Source organism: Spea bombifrons, chromosome 2 (assembly GCF_027358695.1).
Source record: "Spea bombifrons isolate aSpeBom1 chromosome 2, aSpeBom1.2.pri, whole genome shotgun sequence".
NCBI lineage: Eukaryota > Metazoa > Chordata > Amphibia > Anura > Pelobatidae > Spea > Spea bombifrons.
In genome coordinates this window covers 66,280,964-66,305,941 of record NC_071088.1, presented here as the reverse complement: position 1 = coordinate 66,305,941, position 24,978 = coordinate 66,280,964, and the positions used below count along the sequence as shown (strand labels likewise).

General features: G+C 39.7%; 1 protein-coding gene across 1 annotated transcript in view; it reads left to right on the top strand.

The window, feature by feature from the left end:
- Positions 1–24,978, top strand: part of LOC128473690 (uncharacterized) — a 140,821-nt gene that overhangs the window by 33,922 nt on the left and 81,921 nt on the right. The window contains exons 8-11 of the mRNA XM_053455944.1: positions 7,645–7,813; positions 10,211–10,389; positions 21,108–21,248; positions 23,244–23,405. Of these exons, the coding sequence (XP_053311919.1) occupies positions 7,645–7,813; positions 10,211–10,389; positions 21,108–21,248; positions 23,244–23,405 (651 nt within the window). The remainder of the gene's footprint in view (positions 1–7,644; positions 7,814–10,210; positions 10,390–21,107; positions 21,249–23,243; positions 23,406–24,978) is intronic.

Genomic DNA, 24,978 nt, shown 5'->3' with positions numbered 1-24,978 from the left:
AAACGGGCGTCCGTCGCCATACAGTGTATGGCGGATGTTGACGCCCCGGGGAGGGGCCAGACATGGCCCCCGATGCTGATATCGGCGTTACTGATTGCCTCGTCATCGAGGCATTACATCAATGCCAATTAAGCGAGGAAAGTGATCGTTGATCACTTTCTAAGCTTATTTCATTTAATGACGGTTCTGGACCGTCAAAGGTCGTTAACACACATTTTATTTCTGCCATCCAGGGACACACTATGAATGAGATCACACACAGGTATATATATATAGATATATATATATATATATATCTATATATATATGCGTTAGACATGCATTTTTGAAGTAAAGACTATGATTGTAATATGATTTCATATAACAGCAGTTAGTTTTCATTCTTTAATATTATGCCCTAAGACCCTACCACCAATTTATATAAATATTACACCCTGCTACCAATATAATATTAGCCCCTGCTGACAATATATATTAATATTAGACCCTGCTGCCAATATATATATATATATATATATATATAAATATTAGACCTTGTTGCAATAAATTTTATATTGAAAAAATTGGGCCCTGCTCCACGCTCCCTAGCATGCAATCACTCCCTTCGCCCCCGCACCAATAAAAGTATTTGCCACACTGTATCAGAATCAGACATACAAATTTGCAGGTATACAATAATAACGTATGGAAACATAGCATTGCAGGTATATATCAACAGAACACACAAACCCACATTGCAGATATAGATCAACTAGAAATCACATGTAAACTGAGCACTGAGGGTATAGATCAAAAAAACACATGTAAACAGCATTGCAAGTATTGATCAACTGAATAAGACCAGAGTCGGCCTTAGGTGTTCTGGCGCCCTGTGCGGCCTACTCCTCTGGCGCCCCCCCATCCCCAAAAAAAGAAAGGAATAAAAACTTGTAACAAAACTTGTAACCAAACCCCAATCACTATATACTACGCCAAACATTGATGTGGTGTAGGCCTACCACTTCATTGTCTGGCTTAGTAGTAGGGATGCACCGAAACGAATTCTGGACTGAAACCGAAAGTGCAGCATTTACCTGGCCAAAACCGAATATGACCCCCCCCACACCATAAAAAATCTAACACTTTTATTTAAAGTAAGTAACACACCAAAATAGGACAAAACAATTAAATAACAATATTATATATATATATATATATATATATATATATATATATATATATATATATATAATTAACAGCAATCACATTCCTATCATGCCCAGGCATACCCAGATTCCAGGATGTACTCGCAGACTTGGCATGATAGGAGTATGATTGCCCTATCTACCCCTTCTCACTCTCTTCTGCCCTATCTACCCCTTCTCACTCCCTTCTCCCTATCTACCCCCTTTCCCCTGTCTCACTCCCTTCTCCCTATCTACCCCCTCCTAACTATCTACCCTTTCCCTCTTTGAAGTTCACTTACCTTTCAGGAGTCCTGCGGTGGGGGTGCAAGGCCTCTGCCTCCCAGCTCTGCCACTGTATGGAACAGTATAGAATGATGGGAGTTATGATGTACTTTTAGAGCATAATTAGATCATGAAAAAGACATTGGAAATGGTACAGCATAACACCCATCACTCTCACACACTTACCAATCCACACATATACTAATCCACACATATACCAATCCACACATATACCAATCCACACGCATACCAATCCACACGCATACCAATCCACACGCATACCAATCCACACGTATACACTAATCCACACATATATACCAATCCACACTTACCAATCCACACATACACCAATCCACACATACACCAATCCACACATACACCAATCCACACATATACTAATCCACACATATACCAATCCACACACATACATAAATAATGTATGGACACATAGCGTAACAGATATGGATCAACAGAATAACACAAAAACCCAGTTTTGCAGGTATAGATGAATTGGAATTCGCATAAAAACTTTGCATTAAAGGTCAAGATAAAACCCCCTAAATTACAGGCATAGATCACAGGTTGCACAACCTGAAGCCAGCCCTGGCATCTACATTGCCCACATAGAACCTGACCAGCACCCAAATTACACAGATAGGACTTGCCATCTTTGTCCCCAAACAGCCCAGCATGAGTCAGCTTTGTCCCATAAACACCCTGCCTGTGCCATCCTGGTCCCCAAGGCTCAAACACCCTGCTTGTGCCATCTTTGCCTTTCCACAAATCAATTATACATCTCTGATACACAAAAACAAATTCACACTTTCATTCACATAATTTATTCACACAATCATTTATTCACTCACTCATTTACACAAATCATTTACACATATTCATTAATGCATTCTCACAAATTCATTAATTCATACTCTGACTCAGACAATTCATCCACACACTAATTCATTAATTATTTCACTCATTCACACAATGCATCCACACATTCTTTTATTTTCTCACTCATTCACACAATGCATCCACACAGTCATTCTCTCACTCATTCTTACTCGTTATTTCAATATTCTTACCACCCCCTTTCTCACCCCATCTCCCCCTTCTCACTATCTACCCCCTCTCCTCCTTCTCACTCTCTACCCCCTCTCCCTCCCTTCTCACTATCTACCCCCTCTTACCCGCTTCTCACTATCTACCCTCTCCCACTTTGAGGTTCACTTACTTAGCAGAAGTCCTACGGTGGGAGCGTGAGGCCTCTCTCTCCCTGCTCTGCCGCGGTGCGCACTGCTTTACTACATGAAATGCCGGCACAGCGACCGAGCTAGAGGCCTTGTTTGCCTGTGGTCTCAAACTTTATTTATCAATGATTCGGAGCAGGGCACTGTATTTGTATAACTGGTAAGACCAAATCTTGAATATTCAATACGATTTTGGGAGCTTGTTCATACAGTTAACAAAAGTATTGAAATGATTTGATGATCTCATTCAAGAAGACTTTGCAAATTGGGTTTATTTATTTTGCAAAAGTGACAGCTGCCAAAAGTATGTGGCAACTGACCATCAAACCTATATGAGCTTGTTGGACATGCCATTCCAGAACTGTAAGCCAAGGGTCAAGGTATAATAATCAGGAATCTAATCGCAACAAGATAACACAAGCTTTTTTAAATCCGGCGCCTCGCTTGCCCCATCAACTTTCAAATGTGTTGTCTAACCTCCAGTAGACCTGACTAAACAAAATGACATACAAGAAATGAACACACTGCACATGGTCAGTCAAGTAAAAATAAGCTATAGCAAGCATATTAGTATAGTGGTGACACTTTACTGTAACTGTTTTACGTTCTGTGAATAATAGACTTCAATTAACATTCATCAGAAGAGACACGTTTCTAATTTCTGCCAACAATAATCCCTGCCAACTCAAATAAGAAACACATGTCTTTTTTGATTAATGTTGATCTCAGTGGTTGTTAAGTAGTTTTGCCATTCTCACAGTGCATGTTGTGGAGTGATTAGGTGATACTATCGTTTACATGTATTTTGTTGTGTAAGCTTGTTGTCATGCATTTAGTGAGGAGCATTACATTGCTTCACACATTTGTATAGAGAATGCATGTTCTATATTTGCCTTGTATAACCAAATGTAGTCAGGAGCATTCAGAGAACGGTGAACTAAAGGGGTGAATATTTTGCAGATTGAAAATTATCAAAAGACTATATATATATATATATATATATATATATAGTGAAGAGAAGAGGGAGAGAGAATCTGATATTTAAATATTTAAATACATAAAAGGATTTAACAAAGTACAGAAGGGAAGTTTTTGCAAAGGAGAATAAATGTCATCATCTAAAGCAAGATTATAGATTACTAGCCAGAGGCTTAGATGCAATGTAAGGAAGTTTTTATATTACTGAGAAGGTGGTAGACAAGTGGAACAGCCTTTCAGGAGAAATGGTAGAGGGAACACAGTAAGGTAATTTAAGCACACTGGCTATCCAGAATCTAAGACAAGACTAATTAAGGTTTAAGTCTTTACAACACAAGTCATTTATGAAATATTACATAAAATCTTAATACTCCATGTTGTGTCGTACAAAAAGCAGATCATTTTTAAACATATTTTCCTTATAGATTAAAAGGTAGCGTACATTCAAACTTGTATACAATCATAATAACCAATATAATGTCCAGTTAATAAATTTAAAATTGTGACCTTCCCCAGTAGACAACCCCAAAACAAGGGTATACAGGCAATTAATCCCATATCAGGTGCCAAAAATAACCCCTTGGTATAGCTGTACATTACATAAAATACAGGGCCCAAGTAGGTTAGTACTGTTGGCGCTATATAAATAAAAGACAAAAATAATAATAATACTGCTTAACACCTAGACAATGAGCAAGAAAGTATGTTGGAATGCCAGTTGCAATAACTGTATACTGTCTATTGTGATAGTATCAATAAATGGGGTTTATTTAGCAAAACATATATGAGTAGTTAAATCCTGGTCTTCATCAGCCTTATGTTGTGGTTTGCGAGCTGGAACCATACAATTCTCCATATCCAGCAAATGTCACCTAGCTACAGTAGTTGAAACAGTGATAGAGGTGAACCTAATGTTAGAGCCTTATATACTGGTTGGTGTGTTTGCTTCTGGGTTCTGTCACTGGGTGTAGCAAAGAAAAACAACCATGATGGATTGCTGGTCACTGTGTGTTGGCCTAAGTGGGTTTCAACACTTCATATGTGTTGCGTAACACAAGTACTCTACACATTTACCCATTCCTGGCTAGTGAGCATATGGCAGTGAAAAGATAAGAATTTGAAAGTAGAATCAATCTCTAGTGTTAGATCAGGTTAAATAAAGCATAAATAATAATAAAGAAGCAAATAAAGTAAGTAGTTGAGTTAAAAATAGAAGTACATATTCACACACGTCTGAAGAAAATAGAAAAGCAGATTACAAATGCTTTAAGTATCAGTGGATAAATATGGATTGATCATGTTTTAAATATGATTTAAATAAAGTAGGGTTTGCTTAAACTTACTAGTTAATAATAGAGTAGACACAGAAATAAAGAAACATCCTAGAGATCAACAAGGAGCTGTGCAAGTATTGTTAACAAAATAACATAAATAAACCACAAGCAATCTCCAGGTGTTTATAATGAAGCAGATGAGATGCTAAGCTGGAATCTTAAGAATTCACTTATCATCCACAAAGGCAGGACTTTTCCCCCATTGAGTCATGCAGAAAGATATGAAAAGTTACATCTTCCAATGGAGCTATAAGGCCAAGAACCACACAGTAAAGTAAATTTACAAGAAGTAAATAATCCCATCCATCTGTTATTGAGTTTAACAAAGGTTAATACTATGTTCTTCAAGGTAATATGTGATGATAATTTCTATTCAGTTACCCCCCCCCAAAAGCTCCAAGATATACCCAAATATGATGTGGACAGAATGTGGGCAATCTACAAGTAGTGTATACTTATAAAAGATTCAAGTATCATTGAAACATTTAACAAAAACAAAATCAACCTATGTTATATTACATGTATTTATAAAGTGCCAGCAGATTCTGTAGCACTTTTACAATTGAGGGAGAGTAAAAAATTAACAATATCATTAAAAGTAATGATATACAAATTCTTAAGATTACAGAGGTTAATGGGAAATGAGACAGAAGGAAAGGGACTGCTTGAATAAGGATGATTTGATTTTAGCAAGGGTGGGATGGGGATCTCAAAGGCAGGTGTTTCGTTAGGATGCAGGTTGAAGGTATAAGAAAGGTAGTTTTATGCTTCTCTGCATAGGTAGGTTTTAGTGAACATTAAAACCTAGAGTAAGTAGGAGAGAATCTGACAGATTAGGGTAGGACATTCCAGAGAATAGGTACTGCACTGGTGAAATCATTGCTATGTGAGTGTGAAGAGAGACACAAATTGTGGGGAGAGCAAAGAGAGCTGTTTTGGAGATAAAATCAGAGATATAGATGAACACAATGTTATTAAGGGTTCTGTAGTTCTGGAGGCTGTGGAAGGACTGGCACAGTTGGGGGAGCATATGGAGAGCAATGGGATGCAAAATCACATAAGAATGGATTAGTATTTCAGTAGTCTCACATGAAGAGGATAAATTTCAATTGCATCTGATGAGCAACTGGGTATGAGGAGGAAAGGAGAGTGCAGAATCAAGAGTGATAACAAGGTAGCAGTTTTAAGGAATTCTTAAAATTTTTGGAGACTGTGCGTCATGGAGACGGGGAATAAGTAGAACCACAGTCTCGTTGTTGAGCTTCATCCAGGATATGATTTCAGAAAGACAGGTAGTGAGGCGAGTTACAAGAATGAGTGAGGGGTCAGGAGATGAATGGTAGGTTACAGTGTCATCAGTTACTGAAATCCAAAAGAAGAGATTAGTTGACCAAAAGACGAGGCATAGATTAGAGCCTCCAGAACTGAACCCTGAGATACACCAACAGAGAATGTTAGGTAGAAAAAGAGGAAATTAAAGTTACAGCCAAAGAGGAAGGATTTGAACTAGGATTGAGCCATGTTGTGGATGCCATGAGAATAAAGTGTTTGCAGGAGAATAGGATGGTCAACAGTGCCAAAGGCTATAGATAGCTCAGGAAGATATGATATAAGGAGAAGTGATCTTTTGTTTTATTGAAAAGGAGATTTTTAGTTATTTTGGCAAGGGCTGTTTCTGTTGTGTCCAGAAACTGGATTTTAATTGGACACACAGAGAGTTTGTGAAAAGAAATTAAATGGGTCTATTAACAATAAAGTGTCAGAATGTGAAGTGTATAGCCATTTAGCTCACATAGATGTTTACAGCATATCTTGAAGCAATATCACCACAGCTTACCTGCAGGGGTAAAGGGCACTGTATAACTTGTAAAAGGCCTATAATGTATTGATACTTGTTGAGGCACTTGGTGCTTTAGGGAATAAAGCCAATGTCCAAGTTTTATCAATTTATGTCCAACAATTGGCAAGAAGAGGGGGTATCTTTTCTGCATCTTAATGGCTTTGCACTGCCTTAGAGCTGGAGCAGTCTGGTCTGTGATCGTCCTGACATGATGGCAGCTGAATATATTGTTCCACACTCTCTTCACCAACAGCTATAATGAGTGATGGGTATGGTCGTTCTAGTTTTAGCAAGGCTGTGCAATTTCTGTTTGGTTGTATCTTAAGCAAGGTAGCAGTCCAACCAACAACGTCACAAGTTTTTGTTGATTTGTGTGCTCATTCCCAACCGTGGGCAGCACATTTTAGGTAAGCAGTGATTTACATTTTTTGCATGTAAATGGTAGTTGTCCAACGACGAGCTCATAAAATTGTGCCCAGTCCAACGTCATACAATAATGAACAGGTGCTTTGTTTCATTAATGGCTGAGTTGTCCAAATAAACTATGCTTTCATTTTCAGTTTTTGTCCAGTTATTGAATCAGTTGTTAGTGTGGTTTAGTCCTTCACAAACAAAATGCACAATACATTATTTGTCACATGAAGTTTTGTACCTGATCTTTTGTTGACTTTTTTAAGTGGACAGTGCTAGAATATGTTAAATTGTAGTCTGTATGCACTATATGCCGCTAATGTTTTCTGCCTCTAAAAAGAAATTATTTGTTGGCTAATTAACTTACCCTTTCGATCTAACAGAAATATGGAAGCACTCCCTGCATGCAGAATTTCGCAGGAGATGAGAAAATGATCTTGGAGTCAAGCAAGACATTGAACGTTCTCTATGTATATGATGGCACATATGAACCTTACCTCATACACTGGCTTTTTCCTATACAATTAGCTTTTAAGCAAACATTGCCAACAGGTAAAGTTATGAAGTATTTTGGTACATTTTGCATAATTTATGGTTCATTTTTTGACTGAAATCTCATTGATGAGATGATGATGATGATGATGATGAAAAATGGCACGTCATAGGATGCCACCCTTGCTACAAGATCTGCCCTGGTCCACTGTAAGTGCTATTATTGTGAAGGGGAAATGTCTAATAGTAGCAACAGTTCAGCCTCAATGTGGTAGACTGCGCACACTCGCAGAGCAGCGTTGCCGAAGAGCGTAGTGTGTAAAAATTATTTGACCTCTGTAGCATCACTCACTAAAGAATTCCAAACTGCCTCTGGAGGCAACATCAGCACAAGCACTGTGTGTCAGGAGCTTCATGAAATGGGTTTCCGTGAGTAGCTGCACCCAAGCCGAAAATCGCTATGCGCAATACTGAACTCTAGAGCAGTGGAAAGCTTCACTATTTGAGAGTCTGATATACAAATCTGGGTTTAGCAGATGCCAAGATAATCAAATGGTAATTGACCTTTACAAACAACTTAGGGGTTCCTGAATAACATTATTGCTGTGGTTTTCTGGGTCATCCACAACTTGAAAAGCCTGGATAGTTATTTGAGAGTAAAAATCAGGTGTTGGAATTATTTTATGTTCACAAAAATGGCTATATGGCTACAATTTTGTCTATTTACATAACATATTAGAGATTTCAGTTTGTGAATATAAAATGTGGCCCTGTTGTAACACTGTGCATTAGCAAGTCATTGGCTGCTCCGTAGGCCAACTATTAGAATTGCCTGATACATATTTGACACAGCACAGGTGTCAGGACCCGGGTGAGCAGGTCGGGTAGGAGTCCATGTGCAGGGGATATGGGGGAGTCTGTCTGTACCCCTTTATGCATATTGAAGGATAGGTAGGTACAGACAGAGTAGCAGAACTGGAAGATAGAAGGGAGCTGAGGCAGAGACACGGGAGCTGAGGCAGAGACACGGGAGCTGAGGCAGAGACACGGGAGCTGAGACAGAGACACGGCGGACGGCAGGTACAGGCTCGGGTTCAGGTACAGGCACAGGCCCACTGGCAGGTAAGCCCACTGGCAGGTAAGCCCACTGGCAGGGCGGATGGCAGGTACAGGTTCAGGCTCAGGCTCAGGCTAGCCCACTGGCAGGGTGGATGGGAACGGAGGCCCACTGGCAGGGCGGATTGGAACGGAGGCCCACTGGCAGGGCGGACAGGAACGGAGGCCCACTGGCAGGGCGGACAGGAAGGGAGGCCTACTGGCAGGGCGGACGGGAACAGAGCAATACAGTGCCAGGCACGGGAACAGTCTCTGGCAGGCTCGGGTACAGGCTCAGGCACGGGTACAGGCTCAGGCATGGGTACAGGCTCTGGCACGGGTACAGGCTCTGGCACGGGTACAGGAACAGGCTCAAGCACAGGACCTGAACAGGAACAGAGCAAAGCAGTCCTTACACGTCAATGCCAAGGCCCTTCACTCAGGTGATGAGGCGCAGCTGTACCTGATAATGAGAGTCTGAGCACTCCAGAGGGAGGAGGGTGGCCACTAGAGGTAGCAGATGATATGCCTACAGTATGATTCAGCCATGGTTCAGGCAGCGAAAAGTGGACTCTGACACAGGTCAGTTTGACACATTCTTATCAGCAGTGTGTAAAAATTCATACACTGTATTCAATGTGTGTGAATGGTGTAAGTATTACAAAACACACTTACTGAGGCACACACTGATTACATACTCCTGCACAGAGTATCTCTGCTCTGTGACTGCAGCATGGCGGCTGGATGAGACTGACACAGTAACTCTGAGCCTTGCCATTCTGGCAAAGCCATGCAGGCTCTTACCGACTACAACATGTGATTACAAATAGAGCTTCTTACTGGCTTGTCCTGTCACTTGATGCAGAGGGGTTTGTGTAAATAACAGAAGGGGCGTTCTGCTGTAACTCTTCTAAAGGTCAGTGTACTTTTTCTTCTTACAGGTAAAGAATGTATACTAAAGTATAATGTATAATCCTTTCCATGAAAGGAGATTGCAATTCATCAGCAGAGATTGTTGTGAACATATCACTTCTCCAAATACAAGTATTGTAAATATTGTCATAAGATGCTCCCTTACATCAAAATGTGAATCATTAGAATTGTAATACATTATAGATGTAAAAGAGTACTTTTTATTGCTTGCTCTTATGTATATGTATGAAAATGAACAAATTGTATTTAAAAGTATCTAAAAATAGAAGTAGGAACATTTTACATAACAATAACTAAATGTAAAATGTTCATGATGGATGGATTAATATACAGGTTGTGCCTCTGGGTGGCCAATTTTACCTTTTTAGCTTGTAATTTATTGTAATTTTGATGTAGATCATTAAATAAAATCTTTTTGTTTATTTTCAGCTGAACATCCCTATGAATTATTTATGTATTTACATCTCTTGATGAAAAACAGATTCCCTTCATGGTTGGAAATTTTTGCAATGGCTGAACATGTCATGAACACTCTGAAAACTGAGGACATTGAACTGTATACTCATCTTCAATGCTGTCTCCAAAGGAATATAGCTTTCGACCCAAAAGTATGAACTGTTGTTGTTATTGAAATTTACTGTGGAATATAATCTGTATGGCATTAACTATTACAGAATATAGCGCAAAAGTGGGCAGATTCTTCTAAGGGAAATAGGTGGCAACAATCTTGATTTATGAAATGGTTTCCTGGGTGCAGTACAGCACATCCAAACAGCCTTTTGATGCTAAGCTTAAGTCACACTTAGCAACATAGTGAGTGCTTATTTATCTGAGTTGCCCACCCTCATGAAACTGCTGCCAAGAATCATTACTTGTTTAAAAGCCTCAGCTGAGGGTACTTAATTTGTCTTAATTAATGTTGCTTCTGCTTAACATGGATCAATCCAAGTAGGTCATGTTCCACAATTGTAGAAATTGTAGATATCCGCTACATCTGCCGATGAAACCTGTGTCGAAGGGTGTGTTGACGGTTGTCATCGCAGACTTAGCACAAATTATGCTGCCCTCTTAACCCCATATTTTTGAGAATATATATATAAATTTAGGGCACTTCAGGAAAAACAGCAAATGTGGTAATTTTCAACTACTGATATTAAATAAAGCATAGCAAAAAACAGTATAAAGTAGAACTTTTAACTTCAGTGAGACCCTTGGGGGAAAAACTCTTGTTCCTACATCCGATTTTCATACGGTTTATAAGTGATGAGCATCACATGGTCACCCTCTCATGCCACAAATTATGTAATGTTTGACAGAACAAGCATTGGTACTTTGTAATTACACATATGAAACAGTAGTCTTGACTACAAGGACTAAATATAGTTTATATGGGATTTTTTTTAACACTACTCAATATATTCTAAATTACTTTTTGAATTAGTTTGCTAGCGGGTCTCCTTTTTTCCTACGTACAAGAAAGACCCTGTTTCCTTTAGTCAAGTCTTGCAGTATTCCAGGAACATTTACTAACGTTTCTTCATAATCATTATACCTTTTAGCAAATTATCTCCTGTGATATGGCATCGTTAAACACATGGTCATCTTTATTGTTAAAGTACAAGTAACTGCTTTTAGGACTGCACCCCCCCATTGGTTCTTCAAGTGCTACTAGTTCCTTCTAAATCCTCTTCCTCTCATCTCTGTCCTGTTGGTCTCCCCATTCATCATCTATCCCTATCTTTCCACACTCTGTCCTTGGATAAAAATGAAGTGGTTGTTGGACACATAGATGACCCGTAGTTGAAACCCTGGGGAATACATGGGTCCAATCAACTGTCATGCTATTACCTGAACTGGTGAAAGATCGTATAATATTCATCTTTCACTCAACTATTACACTTAAAACAAATGTTCCCTACTAAACATAACTTCATTTGAAATTAAGTAGGAATTGAAGAACCTTTTGGCAATAAGGCTTATATATCTACCAGGAAGTACTTGTACTACAGGCTGAGAATCAAGGTTATGGAGGTTTCCTTGCTACACCTGTTAATGCACTATACTATATCATACAGTTGTAGCAATAACTCAACAGTGGGTAATTAGGTTTATCGGACAAGCTAAAAATGACTTCTCACATCCAAACCTTTTTATTCTAATTTATTTTTTATCCCACTCCAAGGTAACAAAACGATGCTGCTTTTCTTCTTAATACTGAGTATCCAATATGTCATCACAATTCTGGGAACTCTGCACCATGCTTCTTTAATAGCCCACAGTGCTTCTGGTTATGTCATCGAATCCCTTGGGCATAGGATGTTTCAGAGCATACTATTACCATTACTGCCAAGAGAGTCTTTATACTTAAGCAGTGTATGTTGTTTTTAATGCTGAGAGGAATATGATGCTCTGTTAAGCAAAGTATCTTGTTTGTGTCACATTGCAATGTGCTTGAGAGCTTGCTTGGACAAATTTCTCACAAATTACATTCATACTGTTTTCTGGGTAATTAATTGTGAACAGTTTCTCCTTGGCTGATTATGGGCATATGTTTATCAGTGCAGTAATTACAACAGCTGATTCAGGATTCTTAGAATGAGTTAAAAAAAAAAACACACTACTGTTTAAATAAAGCAGATGGTAATATTACAACATTAGTAGATTGTAAAGCATCATTCGGTCTTAAAGTTCTTTTAAGCAGCCACGTCTAGAATGGAATAATGCCAGCAAATTTCTTTACTTATTCTTGTCAGATGCAATGGAATACTGCCAGAAAATATATTTACATCTATTCCACAAAAGCATTTATTAAAGTGCATATGAGATGGCTCAGTGCCAGAATATTATATCCATTGGTTTGCGCAGAAATTCCAGTGGGATTAAATAATGAAACTTTAAGGTGTCGGTGATTAATATCCATGTATTGTATATGAAATAGCTCACAGAGATGAATTCAAACAAGTTTGTAAAACAACTCAGTATTTTGGTGGTACCCAAAGCCCTGCATTTTAGACAAAGCAGATAATGAGTGGCAGAGGCCAACAATGACACAGTTGATACCAGACATGAGCTCAAATAAACCTAGGGTAGCCACCTGTTTTCTATAATTTAAATCAATAAAACTACCCCATAAATCCCATAACTTTCGTATGTAAATACCAATGAAATTTGTCCCTCAAAATAATGGTAATGTGTCAAATCCACATACACCCACAACAAGCTTTTTGACTATGTACAATTACAAAAAGTAATAATTACCTTCGGGGCAAAAGACAGGTGTCCCAGGACGAGGCAGGAATGGGTGCCTGGTGAATAGCCTAAGCCAAATTAATAATCGAGCATAAAGCATTTCATTTTTCTTGCAGGAACAACCAAGACAGGATGTATTATTATACATGTCCTAGTTTTCCTTCTTATTCATAAATAGCCCACCTAGGACATGTACAATATGCCAACTAAAACATAAGTCTAAGAATCAAGTTAATTCAGGTTGCTGAGTGGTTCAACAGAGGAAAACCTTTAATTATTTTGATAAAAGCATACAAGGAAGCAACAGTCTTGTACCTTTCCAGATAATACCTTAAAATTGTAGACCTTTAGCTCCCTAACATTTCTTCCCACCACACAATAATTTATGGACACATACATGAAGTAGTAATGTTATGATATATGAAAATAAACCTGTTATCTTGTCACCCCTATACATTAACATATCATGTAACAGATGGCCTCCAAGAGACAGAGGAAAACTCCCACAGTTAACCTTCCTAGAGGAGTCAGTACTCTTTCTGCAACTCTTAGAGGGCAGAAGTATGTAGATGAATATTTTGGTAGAGCAGATACTACAAGATGAACACTATCCACTAAGGACTGTAGAAAGCGTTTCTTGAATTCGTACTAAAAATAAAAACCCAGATTGTTTGGTGAGCAGAACAGGCCCTGGCAGGGCCGGCCGAAGACTTAACGCCGCCTGGGGCGAAGTTTAAAACGCCGTCCCCCCCCCGCCGACGTCGGGGGGGGCATTTTAAACTTCGCCGACGCCATAATCTACGATCCCCCCCCCGGTACTTACCTTTAAACAGTCCTGCGGCGAGTCTCCCTGCTCTGCCACGGTGCCGGCTTGTAATGCTGAGCGCCGGAAATTGACGTCACTTCCGGCGCTCTGCATTACAAGCCGGCACTGGGACCGAACAGGGAGACTCGCCGCAGAGGAGAGAGAGAGAGGGGTGCCGTGCGGGTAAGCGAAAACCACTCGGTGCCCCTCTCTCTCTCCTCCGCTTCAAAAAAAAAAAAAAAAAAAAGCGCTTGGGGCGGCAAAGTGCCGCCCCTTCTAAAGTGCCGCCTGGGGCAATTGCCCCAGTCTGCCCCATTATAGGGCCGGCCCTGGGCCCTGGTATAGTTTTCAAAACAAGAAAGCAGATCCAGTTAGATTGTATTATAACTGTATATCAAGTGGCCTATAGAAATAAATATTGTAATTTTATATTTTATATTATATTATTTTAAAGGAAACACAATTATGAGCGGGTGGACTGCAAGGAGAGTATCATGAGCTGGGCCAGAAATGGTAAAGTTCCGAAGCTCACCTTTCTGCTCCTGCTGATCACTAGATCATTTGGGGGCCTGTGACCACAGAGCGTGACTCATCTTTTATGTTAGGCCGAGGCCTGACTCATTTATTTTCTTGCTCTTTACTCCAACCAGCTGTCCCAACTCTAGGAGAAATATTCCTTGTACGAATACTAATATGTTTTATAATTTTTGATTTATGTGCTGAACAGTTTGATTTTTTTGTTCACTTGACAGACATGTAACATGCACAATTTTAGTCACACCATGAACAATGGCAAAAAGGTCCTAGAAAAAATAGGTAAGACGTATCAAGGTTTCGCCAACTATTCCAATATAAGTATAACAGATTTAATAAAAAAGATGATTCAGCTCTAAAGTAGCATTAAATACTCAGTGATGAATCATATTTAATCAGACAACATGGATTAAGATACTACTGCTATGCAGATGACACGCAGCTCTACCTTTCCTTTACACCAGGAACTAAGGATCCAACATCTCTTTTCAACAAATGCTTAGCAGATCTCTTAGAATGGATGCAAGCTGACTGGTTAAAGGTAAATCCTGTTGATCAGAGGACAAAGGATAACTGCGCCGATCCTAGGAAATACTAACCAAACTGGCATATAATTTGGGGGCTCAGAGCTACTCAGGTCAAGTGAAGTGCGAAATCTCAGAGTACTCCTTGACAGTGGTTTGTCACTTAAACGTCAAGTCTCTGCTGCAACAAAATCTGCCTTCTTCAACCTGAGGAATATAGCCAGGATAAAGCACCTAATCCCACCAGAGGATACTGCCACCCTAATCCATGCATTTGTGACATTTTGTCTGGACTATTGCAATGCACTGTATGTAGGCCTCCCTGAAAAAACTTCACAAACTGCTGTTGGCTCAGAACGCAGCAGCCAGACTATTAACAAATCAACCCCGCTCATGCCATATTACACCTACTTTACGGTCTCTCCAATGGAGAATTCACTATAAAATATGCGTGTTGCCATTTAAAGCCCTAAAGGACCAAGAACTGTGTTACCTGAAAGAGCTATTAACACCCTACATCTCTGCTCGCCCCCTTCAATCCACACATATGTCTCTCAATACCCAAAGTGTGCACAAAATCAGGCTCCAACGCATTCTGTCATGCTGCCCCTACATTCTGGAACTCTCTACCACTGTCAATCAGAGAGGCCCCATCTTTAGATACTTTTAAAAAAGACTTAAAACCCATCTTTTCTCCCAATCCTTCACATAATTAATTCTTTTTCTCTTATATGCATATACCTGTAAAGTGCTCTGAGTCCCACCGGGAGAAAAGCTCTACATAAATACTTGTTGTTGTTGTTGTTAAAGGAACAGGAAGGAGACCACTGATAAAGACAATTTTGTAAGTGATGGACTGTGTCCCTGCTGTGCAGTACTGACAAGTATATGGATGACACAACTGCAATTAAGCCGCCACGTGGAGGCCTTTGCCACCAGTAGCCATGGCACCATTGTTAATCTCTCTTGTTTATTGCGCTGCAGATTATGTATGTTACGGCCAGTATTGGCAATTTAGCCTAGTGGCCCTATATGTGAAAAATAACATAAAATCTAACTTAATACAAGTTGGTGAGGAGAACATAGAGTCGGTTGGGGTAACAGTACAATTTGGCAAAAGTAAAGTAACTCGCGTAGATGTGATTTATAGACCCCCAGGACAAGTAGAAGAACTAGATAATCTACTAGTGGAGGAAATAGCTAAAATGACAGTGAAGGGGGATGTTATAATCATGGGTGACTTTAATCTCCCTGATGTGAACTGGAAAACGAAAGTAGCTGGTTGTACCCGGAGTGCGGATATTCTAAACTCCCTACTTTAAAACAAATAGTTGAGGAACCAACTCGTAAGGAGGCCATATTGGATTTAATGTTCACAAATGGAGATTTGTTAACAGATATTTCTATAGGTGAAAGTTGGGGATCTAGTGATCATCAGTCTGTGTGGTTTAATATATGAACAGTGACTGATTCACACCACACAAAAACTAAAGTTTTAGATTTTAGAAAAGCTGACTTTTCTAAAATGAGAACATGTATAGAGGAGTCATTATCAGACTGGCACAATTTAAATGGTGTTCAGGAGAAATGGGATTATGTAAAATCTGTATTATTGAAGATAACAGAAAATTGTATTAGGTTGGTCAGTAAGAGTAAAAAATTAAAGAAACCGCTGTGGTACTCTGCAGAAGTGGTCAAAATCGAAAGTTAGTAGATACAAAAATACCCATAGTGAGGAAGATAGACAGATCTATAAAATTAGGCAGAAAGAGGCAAAGAAAGTTATAAGATCTGCCAAATCACATGCAGAAGAGCAAATTGCCCCGTCAGTAAAAAATGGAGATAAAACATTTTTTAGATATATAAAGAGAAAAGGAAAGTTAAACAAGGATTAGTTAGACTAAAAAAAAAAATGAATGTATGTAGAAGAGGATAAAGGTTTAGCTGACTGCCTCAATTAATATTTCTGTTCAGTTTTTACAAATGAAAATGAGGGAATGGGACCTCAGTTGGGAAAGAAGACAATCATTTGAAATATGTGAGTTTATCAAGGCGGAGGTTCTGCTTCAGTTGTCTAAGGTAAAGACAAATAAGTTGATGGGGCCTGATGGGATACACCCCAAGTTATTAAAAGAGCTTGGGGGTGTACTAGCAAAACCGTTAACTGATTTATTTTTACGAATCATTGATAACGGGAGTCGTCACAGGGGATTGGAAAGTAGTGAATGTTGTGCACATTCACAAAAAAGGCAGTAGGGAGGAATCGGGCAACTACAGGCCAGTTAGTCTTACATCTGTAGTGGGGAAATTAATGGAAACTATGTTAAAGGAAAGGATTGTTGAACATCTGAAGTCACATGGGTTTCAAGATCAAAAACAACATGGGTTTTCCTCAGGAAGATCATGCCAAACGAATCTTATTGTTTTTTTTGATTGGGTGACTAAAGTAATTGATCACGGTGGTGCAGTAGACATTGTGGATCTGGATTTCAGTAAGGCCTTTGACACTGTCCCACATAGAAGACTTAATAAATAAACTGCAATCTCTGAGTTTAGATCCCAATGTTGTTGAATGGATTAAGGAGTGGCTGAGTGACAGACAACAGAGGGTTGTAGTCAATGGCATATATTCAGAACAAGGCCTTGTTATCAGTGGGATACCTCAGGGATCTGTACTTGGACCCATTCTCTTTAATATTTTTATTAGTGATATTGCAGATGGTCTTGATGGAAAGGTATGTTTATTTGCTGACAACACAAAAATTTTCAACAGGGTTGATGTTCATGGAGGAAGAAGCCAAATGGCAAACGATCTAGGTAAACTGGAAAAATGGTCAGAGCTGTGGCAATTGCCATTTAATGTGGATAAATGCAAAGTAATGCACCTGGGGCATAAAAACCCAAGGGCAGAGTACAGAATATTTGATACTGTCCTAACCTCAATGTGTGAGGAAAGGGATTTAGGGGTAATTATTTCTGAGGATTTAAAGGTAGGCAGACAATGCAGTAGAGCAGCAGGTAATGCTAGCAGAATGCTTGGTTGTATAGCGAGAGGTATTAGCAGTAGAAAGAGGGAAGTGCTCATGACGTTGTACAGATCACTGGTGAGACCTCACTTGGAGTATTGTGTACAGTACTGGAGACCGTATCTCCAGAAGGATATAGCTATGTTGGAGAAAGTTCAGAGAAGGGCCACTACAATGGTTTATGGATTACAAGATAAACCTTACCAGGACAGGTTAAAGGATCTTAACCTATATATCCTGGAAGAAAGATGTGACAGGGGGATATGATATGATGGGCCTACTGGTTCTTATCTGCTGTCACTTTCTATGTTTCTATGTTAAGTGTGGTCTGTTCTTCTCTGCATTGCTCTGCATTTCTTTGCACCTCGATGCCCTCCAACTCCCCTGAAATGCTCTCATCGTTTTCTCCTCTGCTTTCCTAATTTATGTTCTGCCCTCCATTCCTTGTACTCTCCTTTCCTTTACTGTCCCCTCTATTCCTCTCTCCTCTGCTCCCATGTGCTTGCCACTCTCCTAGGAGACAAACACATTGTTATATGTGATAGGCTGTCACCCTTTGCCCTTTGTTCAGTGAAGTAAGCAGCAGGTATTGCCTGGAGGAACAAGGAGCAGCTGTTTTATAACCAAGACAGAGGGAATGTGGGACTGTACCACATAATTTAGTCCCACCTTGAACCTTCTCTAAAGGAGGAGTGCTGAGACAAAATGTCATATCTCAGCATTCAGCACAGAGGATGTATCAGGGGAGGAAGGGAGGAAGAGACCTACACAGAGGTTGATGGGAGAAGATCCTGGGGGCACTCTCCTGGGTCAGGCAGAGGGTAGATACCTCTGGTAACTATTTTTCTGTGCTATAAATAGTGGCATGAGTGGGTGTATATCTTGGGTTTATATCTTGTTTTTGCGTGAGCATAAAGAGTGAGAAGATGAGAGTACTCATTAGTATTCAGTGACTTCCATGATCTGACAGACTTTTTGAGGTTAGTCAAAGACAATTTCTCATCAAAGTAGGTAGAATTATGATTGTTTTCAGACTTGTGCAGTTTAGGAATAAACAGCCTTTTCAAAGAACAGCATATACATATACAGCAGGGATTCTGGGTAATGACATGGAAATTAGCACTCACGGTAATATCACCTATTTTGCTGCTAACCACTTTAAGAATAGTACTGTTGCTTGCATTGCAATGCACCAGGTTTGCATCTGTGAGCCATCAATGAAGCCCTCTGGCACTTTAACATAAACGTGATACATATTCATTAAGCTTCAACAACGTCAAAGCAAATGACATTTGTGGTGAAGAAAAGGAAAATGAGTTGACAACTCACTTGCAAACGATTTTTAGTTGATTATTGGAAACGACTAAAAATCTTACTAGTGATATGAAAAGCAGCTATTTGAGGAAAGAGTTACAGAAACAGTTGTACATGAAGTCTGATATCTTACATTAAATCAGACAGACGATGTGAGCTCCGTTTCTGCTATCACCTACTTAAAGTAGATAGATATCATGGGTGAACTAGCCACTGAAAGGCCCTATTCAAACGGTGGTGAGATGTTACATTAAATTTCCTCTCTTAACCTTAATTTTGTAAATGATGTCCAGTGACCCCGAATATGGTACCCTGCTTAGAGACCACATACATGCTACTACATCTAAATTTGTAGAGACCGTCCTGACCACCAGGTTTAAGTCCCAGATGTCAACTGTCCAAACAAATACCCCATGCAACAGCATGCATCTTTTGCATGAGGAGTGGTGAAATGCAGAACAAGTCGGACCACTATACCTAGAAGGTTTATAAATCAGTTGACCTTGGGATTCAAATATTAACCATTTAATAATTCAAGTACCAGTTAAGATGCTCAGATATTGCTAAATCATATCACAATATGAAGGTGTCTGCACTAAATGTCTGTGACCCTGAGAATCTGCTGATTCAACTTGAAACCATAAGATTGGAATAATAAGCCTGGGACTCAAGTGGGAACCTTGAGAGTTCCCAGGATTTCCCAGGCAAGGACACAACTTGCTTATTGACCTGGTCTTCTGTTGAGCTTCCAGTTAGTTACATTTAATTAGGTAGCATTCTTGAAAGGTGAGTGGATGGACAGTGAGATGTTATTTCATCTTGTTCCAATAATATAGGAAATGTATGTATTTTCCTTTTACAACTAATGATACACTTCCTACATGCATATGCATGTGAACATCCCTTAAAATCGGTAGATTTGATTATTTTATTGACAACCCTTGCTGATGTGTATAAAATCAAGCAAAGACGAATACAATCCACATACATTTGGCAGTAGAATGACCTGTATTGCAGAGGTTGCTGACTTTCAATATGGGATTATCATAGGATGCCACCTTTCAAGCTAATTTCTGCAGCCTCCTCTGGTAAAGTAGTACATCCTACCAATCATGGTAGGAGCTTTTCTAGGGCAAGACATGGTGGCCTGTTTTTTATGTTTTGCTAATTTAATTCTTAATGTTACTCCAACTGCTTGGATACAATTACTATTTTCTGTTAAAGTGAAGTTTAAGTCCTTTAGCTTTGGCACGTGGTTGACCCTTACTACTATTTTGATGAACAGATATTTTAAAGCTGTTGCATCTAGATGATTATGTGCCTCTAACTTGCAGCAGCACAAATTAAGTTTTGTAAGCAGGCAAAAGAAGAGGTAATGAGGAAGAACGTATAGCTTGATTAGGGGAATATTTTGTTACGACAACAGAAACGTAAGGGGGAGCAGTGTTATGAAGAGTTTTATATGTTACTAGAAGGCTTTAAAATGTAATTTAATTGTGTTTTACATACTATATAGGGAGCCAGTGAAGGCCTTCACAGAGTGTGAAAGCAGAAGAAAATTGTTGTGCAAGGAAGATAAACCTAGCAGCAGTATTTTGGGTAGATCACAGAGGAGAGAATCAAGACAGAGGAATGCCAACCGGAAGGGTGTTCCAATAGTCAAGACGGGAGATAATAACGGAAGGAAGCAGGGGTTTTGTGGCTTCTTTGGTAAAGAATAGGTGGATGTGAGAGAGATGGTTTTTAGTTCAAGCTGCAGGATCTGGCGAGAGATTGAATATGAAGAATGAAGGAGGGTGTTGAGTCCAAGGCATCGTGCCTGGTTTGTAGGAGGGGTTTTTAATTCGTATAATGAATTTTATTTCTTTCTGTAGGATTTTTTGGTGGAACTTATTGCTCAAGAAAGAGAGGATGCTCTTAATCTATATGCAGGTGGCAACAAATTTGACAACCCTGCTTTCCAGAAGGAACTGCTTGCAAACCCAGTTATCTTCCTAAGGAAGTGGATGGGCGAGGTAAGGACGGACTATTTATCAGCATTGCCTTTGAAACTGATTCTACACACACATATACATACAATGGCAGCTTTCTCAGAGTCCGCTTGTGGTTGTCCTAGGCATACCCAGCAGTAGTCCTGGGCCTACCTCACTGTGACTGCCACCAAGTTCTCTTCTATGTTTATTGGAAAATGCATGCATATGGGGATCAGCGACCATGTGATGTAAAAGAAAACATGATTTATCAGACAAGGCCACCTTCTTCCATTGCTCGGTGGTCCAGGTCTCATGCTCACTTGACTATTGTATTGAATTTGTATTGTATTGCATTGAATTTGATGGTAGATAAGAACTATACGACCCATCTTGTCTGCACATTTTTCCTGGCGTAACTTCCTTACAATACATTTAAACCTTCGTCCCTCCAGTTCTAGACTATGGCCTCTTGTTCTAACATTTTGTCTCTCAAATAGACTTCCCTACTGTACTTTGTTAAATCCCTAAATATACTAAGATCCATTGGACTTTCCTGATTGAAAAACATAAATCATAATAATTATTAGTGATGATATGTAAAAATTATGTTCTATTTATTACACAGAATCTTTTACACATGAACCTATATTATAACTTAGTATGGGTATAGGCAGTGGCGGAACTACCTGGGTCGCAGGCGTCCTGACTGCGACCAGGCCCTGGAGTTCTGCCAGTCAGGGGGGCCCAAGGGGTGCAGAGCGGTCGTTTTCAGCAACCGCTCGGCGCCCTTCTGTCTCCTCTGCTCCCTGCCGCCACCTGCCTCAGCGCTGCCCCGACTGCAGTGGTGGGAGCGTGAGGCGTCTGTCTTGGGTGCCGGCGCTTCACGCTGAGCGCCGTCATATGCCACTGCTCAGCAGTGAAGCCGCGCGCACCGCGGCAGAGCAGCGAGACAGGGCCTCGCGCCCCCACCACAGGACTGCACGGTAAGTGACCTACAAAGGGGGGGTAGGGAAAGGGTAGATAGTGAGAAGGGGAGGTAAGGAGAGGGTAGATAGTGAGAAGGGGGGTTAGGGAGAGGGTAGATAGTGAGAATGGGAGTTAGGGAGAGGGTAGATAGTTAGAAGGGGGTAGGGAGAGGGTAGACAGTGAGAAGGGAGGGAGAGGGGGTAGATAGCCTGAGAAGGGGGTAGGGGGTAGATAGTGTGAGAAGGGGTAGATGTGTGAGAAGGGGGTAGATGGTGTGAGAAGGGAGTAGATTGGGTTGGGGTGGGGGGCCCTTAACAGATTCTCGCACCGGGACTCTGAGGCTTCTAGTTACGCCCCTGGGTTTAGGGGCAGTCATTAGTGGCATCACTGCAGCTTTTTTCATTTTTAAAAAAATGATTTTCTTATTTTTGGAAGCGGTACTTTTTCCTCTCCTCCTTCTGATCTCTCTTGTGTTGATCACACTGTAAATTGCATTGTGTGCGGTCGTCCAGCAGAGGGACCCATTAGAGATGCTGGCTGGGTCTGGACAGACTATGGTGGGTCTCTCCTGTCCTCCAGTGACCTTCTGGTGGATGTCAGCATTGATTAGTTGTCAGTAATGGACAATAACGGCAAGCTTTTTTGTGGGCATACTTGTTCATCTTGAATCAACCCCATTGTGTCATTAACACAGACTGCAAGCCCTTTTGGATGTGCCAGCTTTATGTTCTCTTTTTTACTTTTACTTTGGATAATGTATCAAAACTTCCATAAATGAAGAGATTAAAGAAATATATTACAAAACATTAAATACTATTTTTTTAAAACATAAAATGATAAGTTGCCTCTATTTAAATGTTTTGGAAAGAAATAAGCTTTTCTGTTTTCTTATAATGTTTTTACTAGACTTCACAAACAAAAAATGGATGTATAAATGTAATTATATATTGTATTATGATACTGGGTTTTAATAACTAACTTAATTTGGTTGTATTGTTTATCTACATTGTAATATGCAAGTTATGGTTGAATGAAATTCATGCCTTTTAACGTTCCACTCTTCTCATCCAGGGTTTTGTAAACTCATTGGATTTACCTGCAGTACTGCTTATTTGGGACCAGCTGTTCATGCAGGATTGGAATCTCAAAGTGATGGAGAGTTTCTGCATGGCAGTGCTTATGCTACTGAAAGATTCAATTATGTCTGCAGAGGATTATCCAGCTATTAGACAGGTGAAGCATGGTTATTTCAGTATTTGAAAAATAAAAGGAACATAACAACACAGAGATACACTTTTTGGTTGTGTCTGTTTATTTCGATGCCCTTCGCTTTATTGTATGGTTAGGTCTTTGAATTTGCAATTTTTGCAACTGCAATGTTTTGTTAAAAACAAGTTGGATTTACACATGTTTAACTACTATTTACTTAACACATACGCCTAAAACAACATTCTATGCCGATATTAAGAGTGGTTCTTAAAATCCATTGTGGCATAGAAAATCATGTGTATACCTTTTTTGTGTATATACTGAAGTAAAATGTCTTTATCCTTAAAATAACCTCTTGGTAACCTAGGGTGGCAGGTCCAGGGGAGTACAAAACCAGGAAGCAGCTCGCCCTCTTTGGTGATCAAGTGCCCCAGTGTCCTTCTGGACAATGGGCTGGTTAAAAAAGAGATCTTTGATCTCATTAACCGACCTATTTACACTATAGAGGCCGTGTCGACTCTGTACAGCCTCCATAGACTTTATTAAAAGGCACCTCCTTTTATTGTGCTGGATCCGCCGATCACTGACGGGAGAGGTGACTGAAGGCACTGCCCTAGGTTGGGCCTAGGGTAGCCCCAAAGCTAAATCCATCACTGGTTCAGGGGGACAGCAGCATAACAGGGAACCAATTGCCCAGTCTCCTTCAAGTAGAGATATCTGGAAGCCAGGATACTCATGGATAACTATTGATGCAGTTTCATTATATTTGTCTATCCCCTCATAAAGGGGACATTGAAGCTGTCAATTCTTTCTTGGTAGAAAAATCTGGGTACCCAAATGATTTAGCAACATTCTTACTGAGAGCAGCTCAAATTTAGAATGGGATGTTGGGCATTATTCCTAGCATTGTTATATTTGGTCATTAATTAACTATCTACATTGTGCAATCATGTCGGGGGACTAGTTATCTACCTATTTCAATGTAAGTATTTACTATTATACTCTGGTGTAACTTATATAGTAATTATTTTCCCTGCTTTACATACTGTATATTTACTGTATTTGCTCGATTATAAGATGACCCGATTATAAGACAACCTCCCAAAAAATAAACTATAGAAAAAATAGTAATATAGTAAATATTAATTCACATGCACCTCTGCACCCCCGACTTGCCACTCTGCCCCAGGTATGCCTTATACCCCCTATATTCCACTCTGCCCCACAGATATGCCTTTGTTAGAATATTTTTTGTCTTGAATATCTAAGCTTTTCCAGTGATCAAACAGCAATCAAGACCACAGCTTCTATGTCTTATTAATTAGGTTTATTCGATGACAAATTATCAATTCATACAATACCAATGCTGGAACAAATGTTGATTAAAGGTACTGTAGGCTTAGTATCTTGGTGAGATGAAGATGAGAGCGTGGAAAGAGCGTAGAAAGAGACCTTGTCTTTGTAGTCATGCCAATTTATACCCCTTTACATTTGTTTAGGGTATACGTAAAGGAATCCTATTGGAACAGTCATATGATACACCGGCATTCCACAGAAGACCCTCTAAACTACGTCACTGAATTGATACCATATGTTC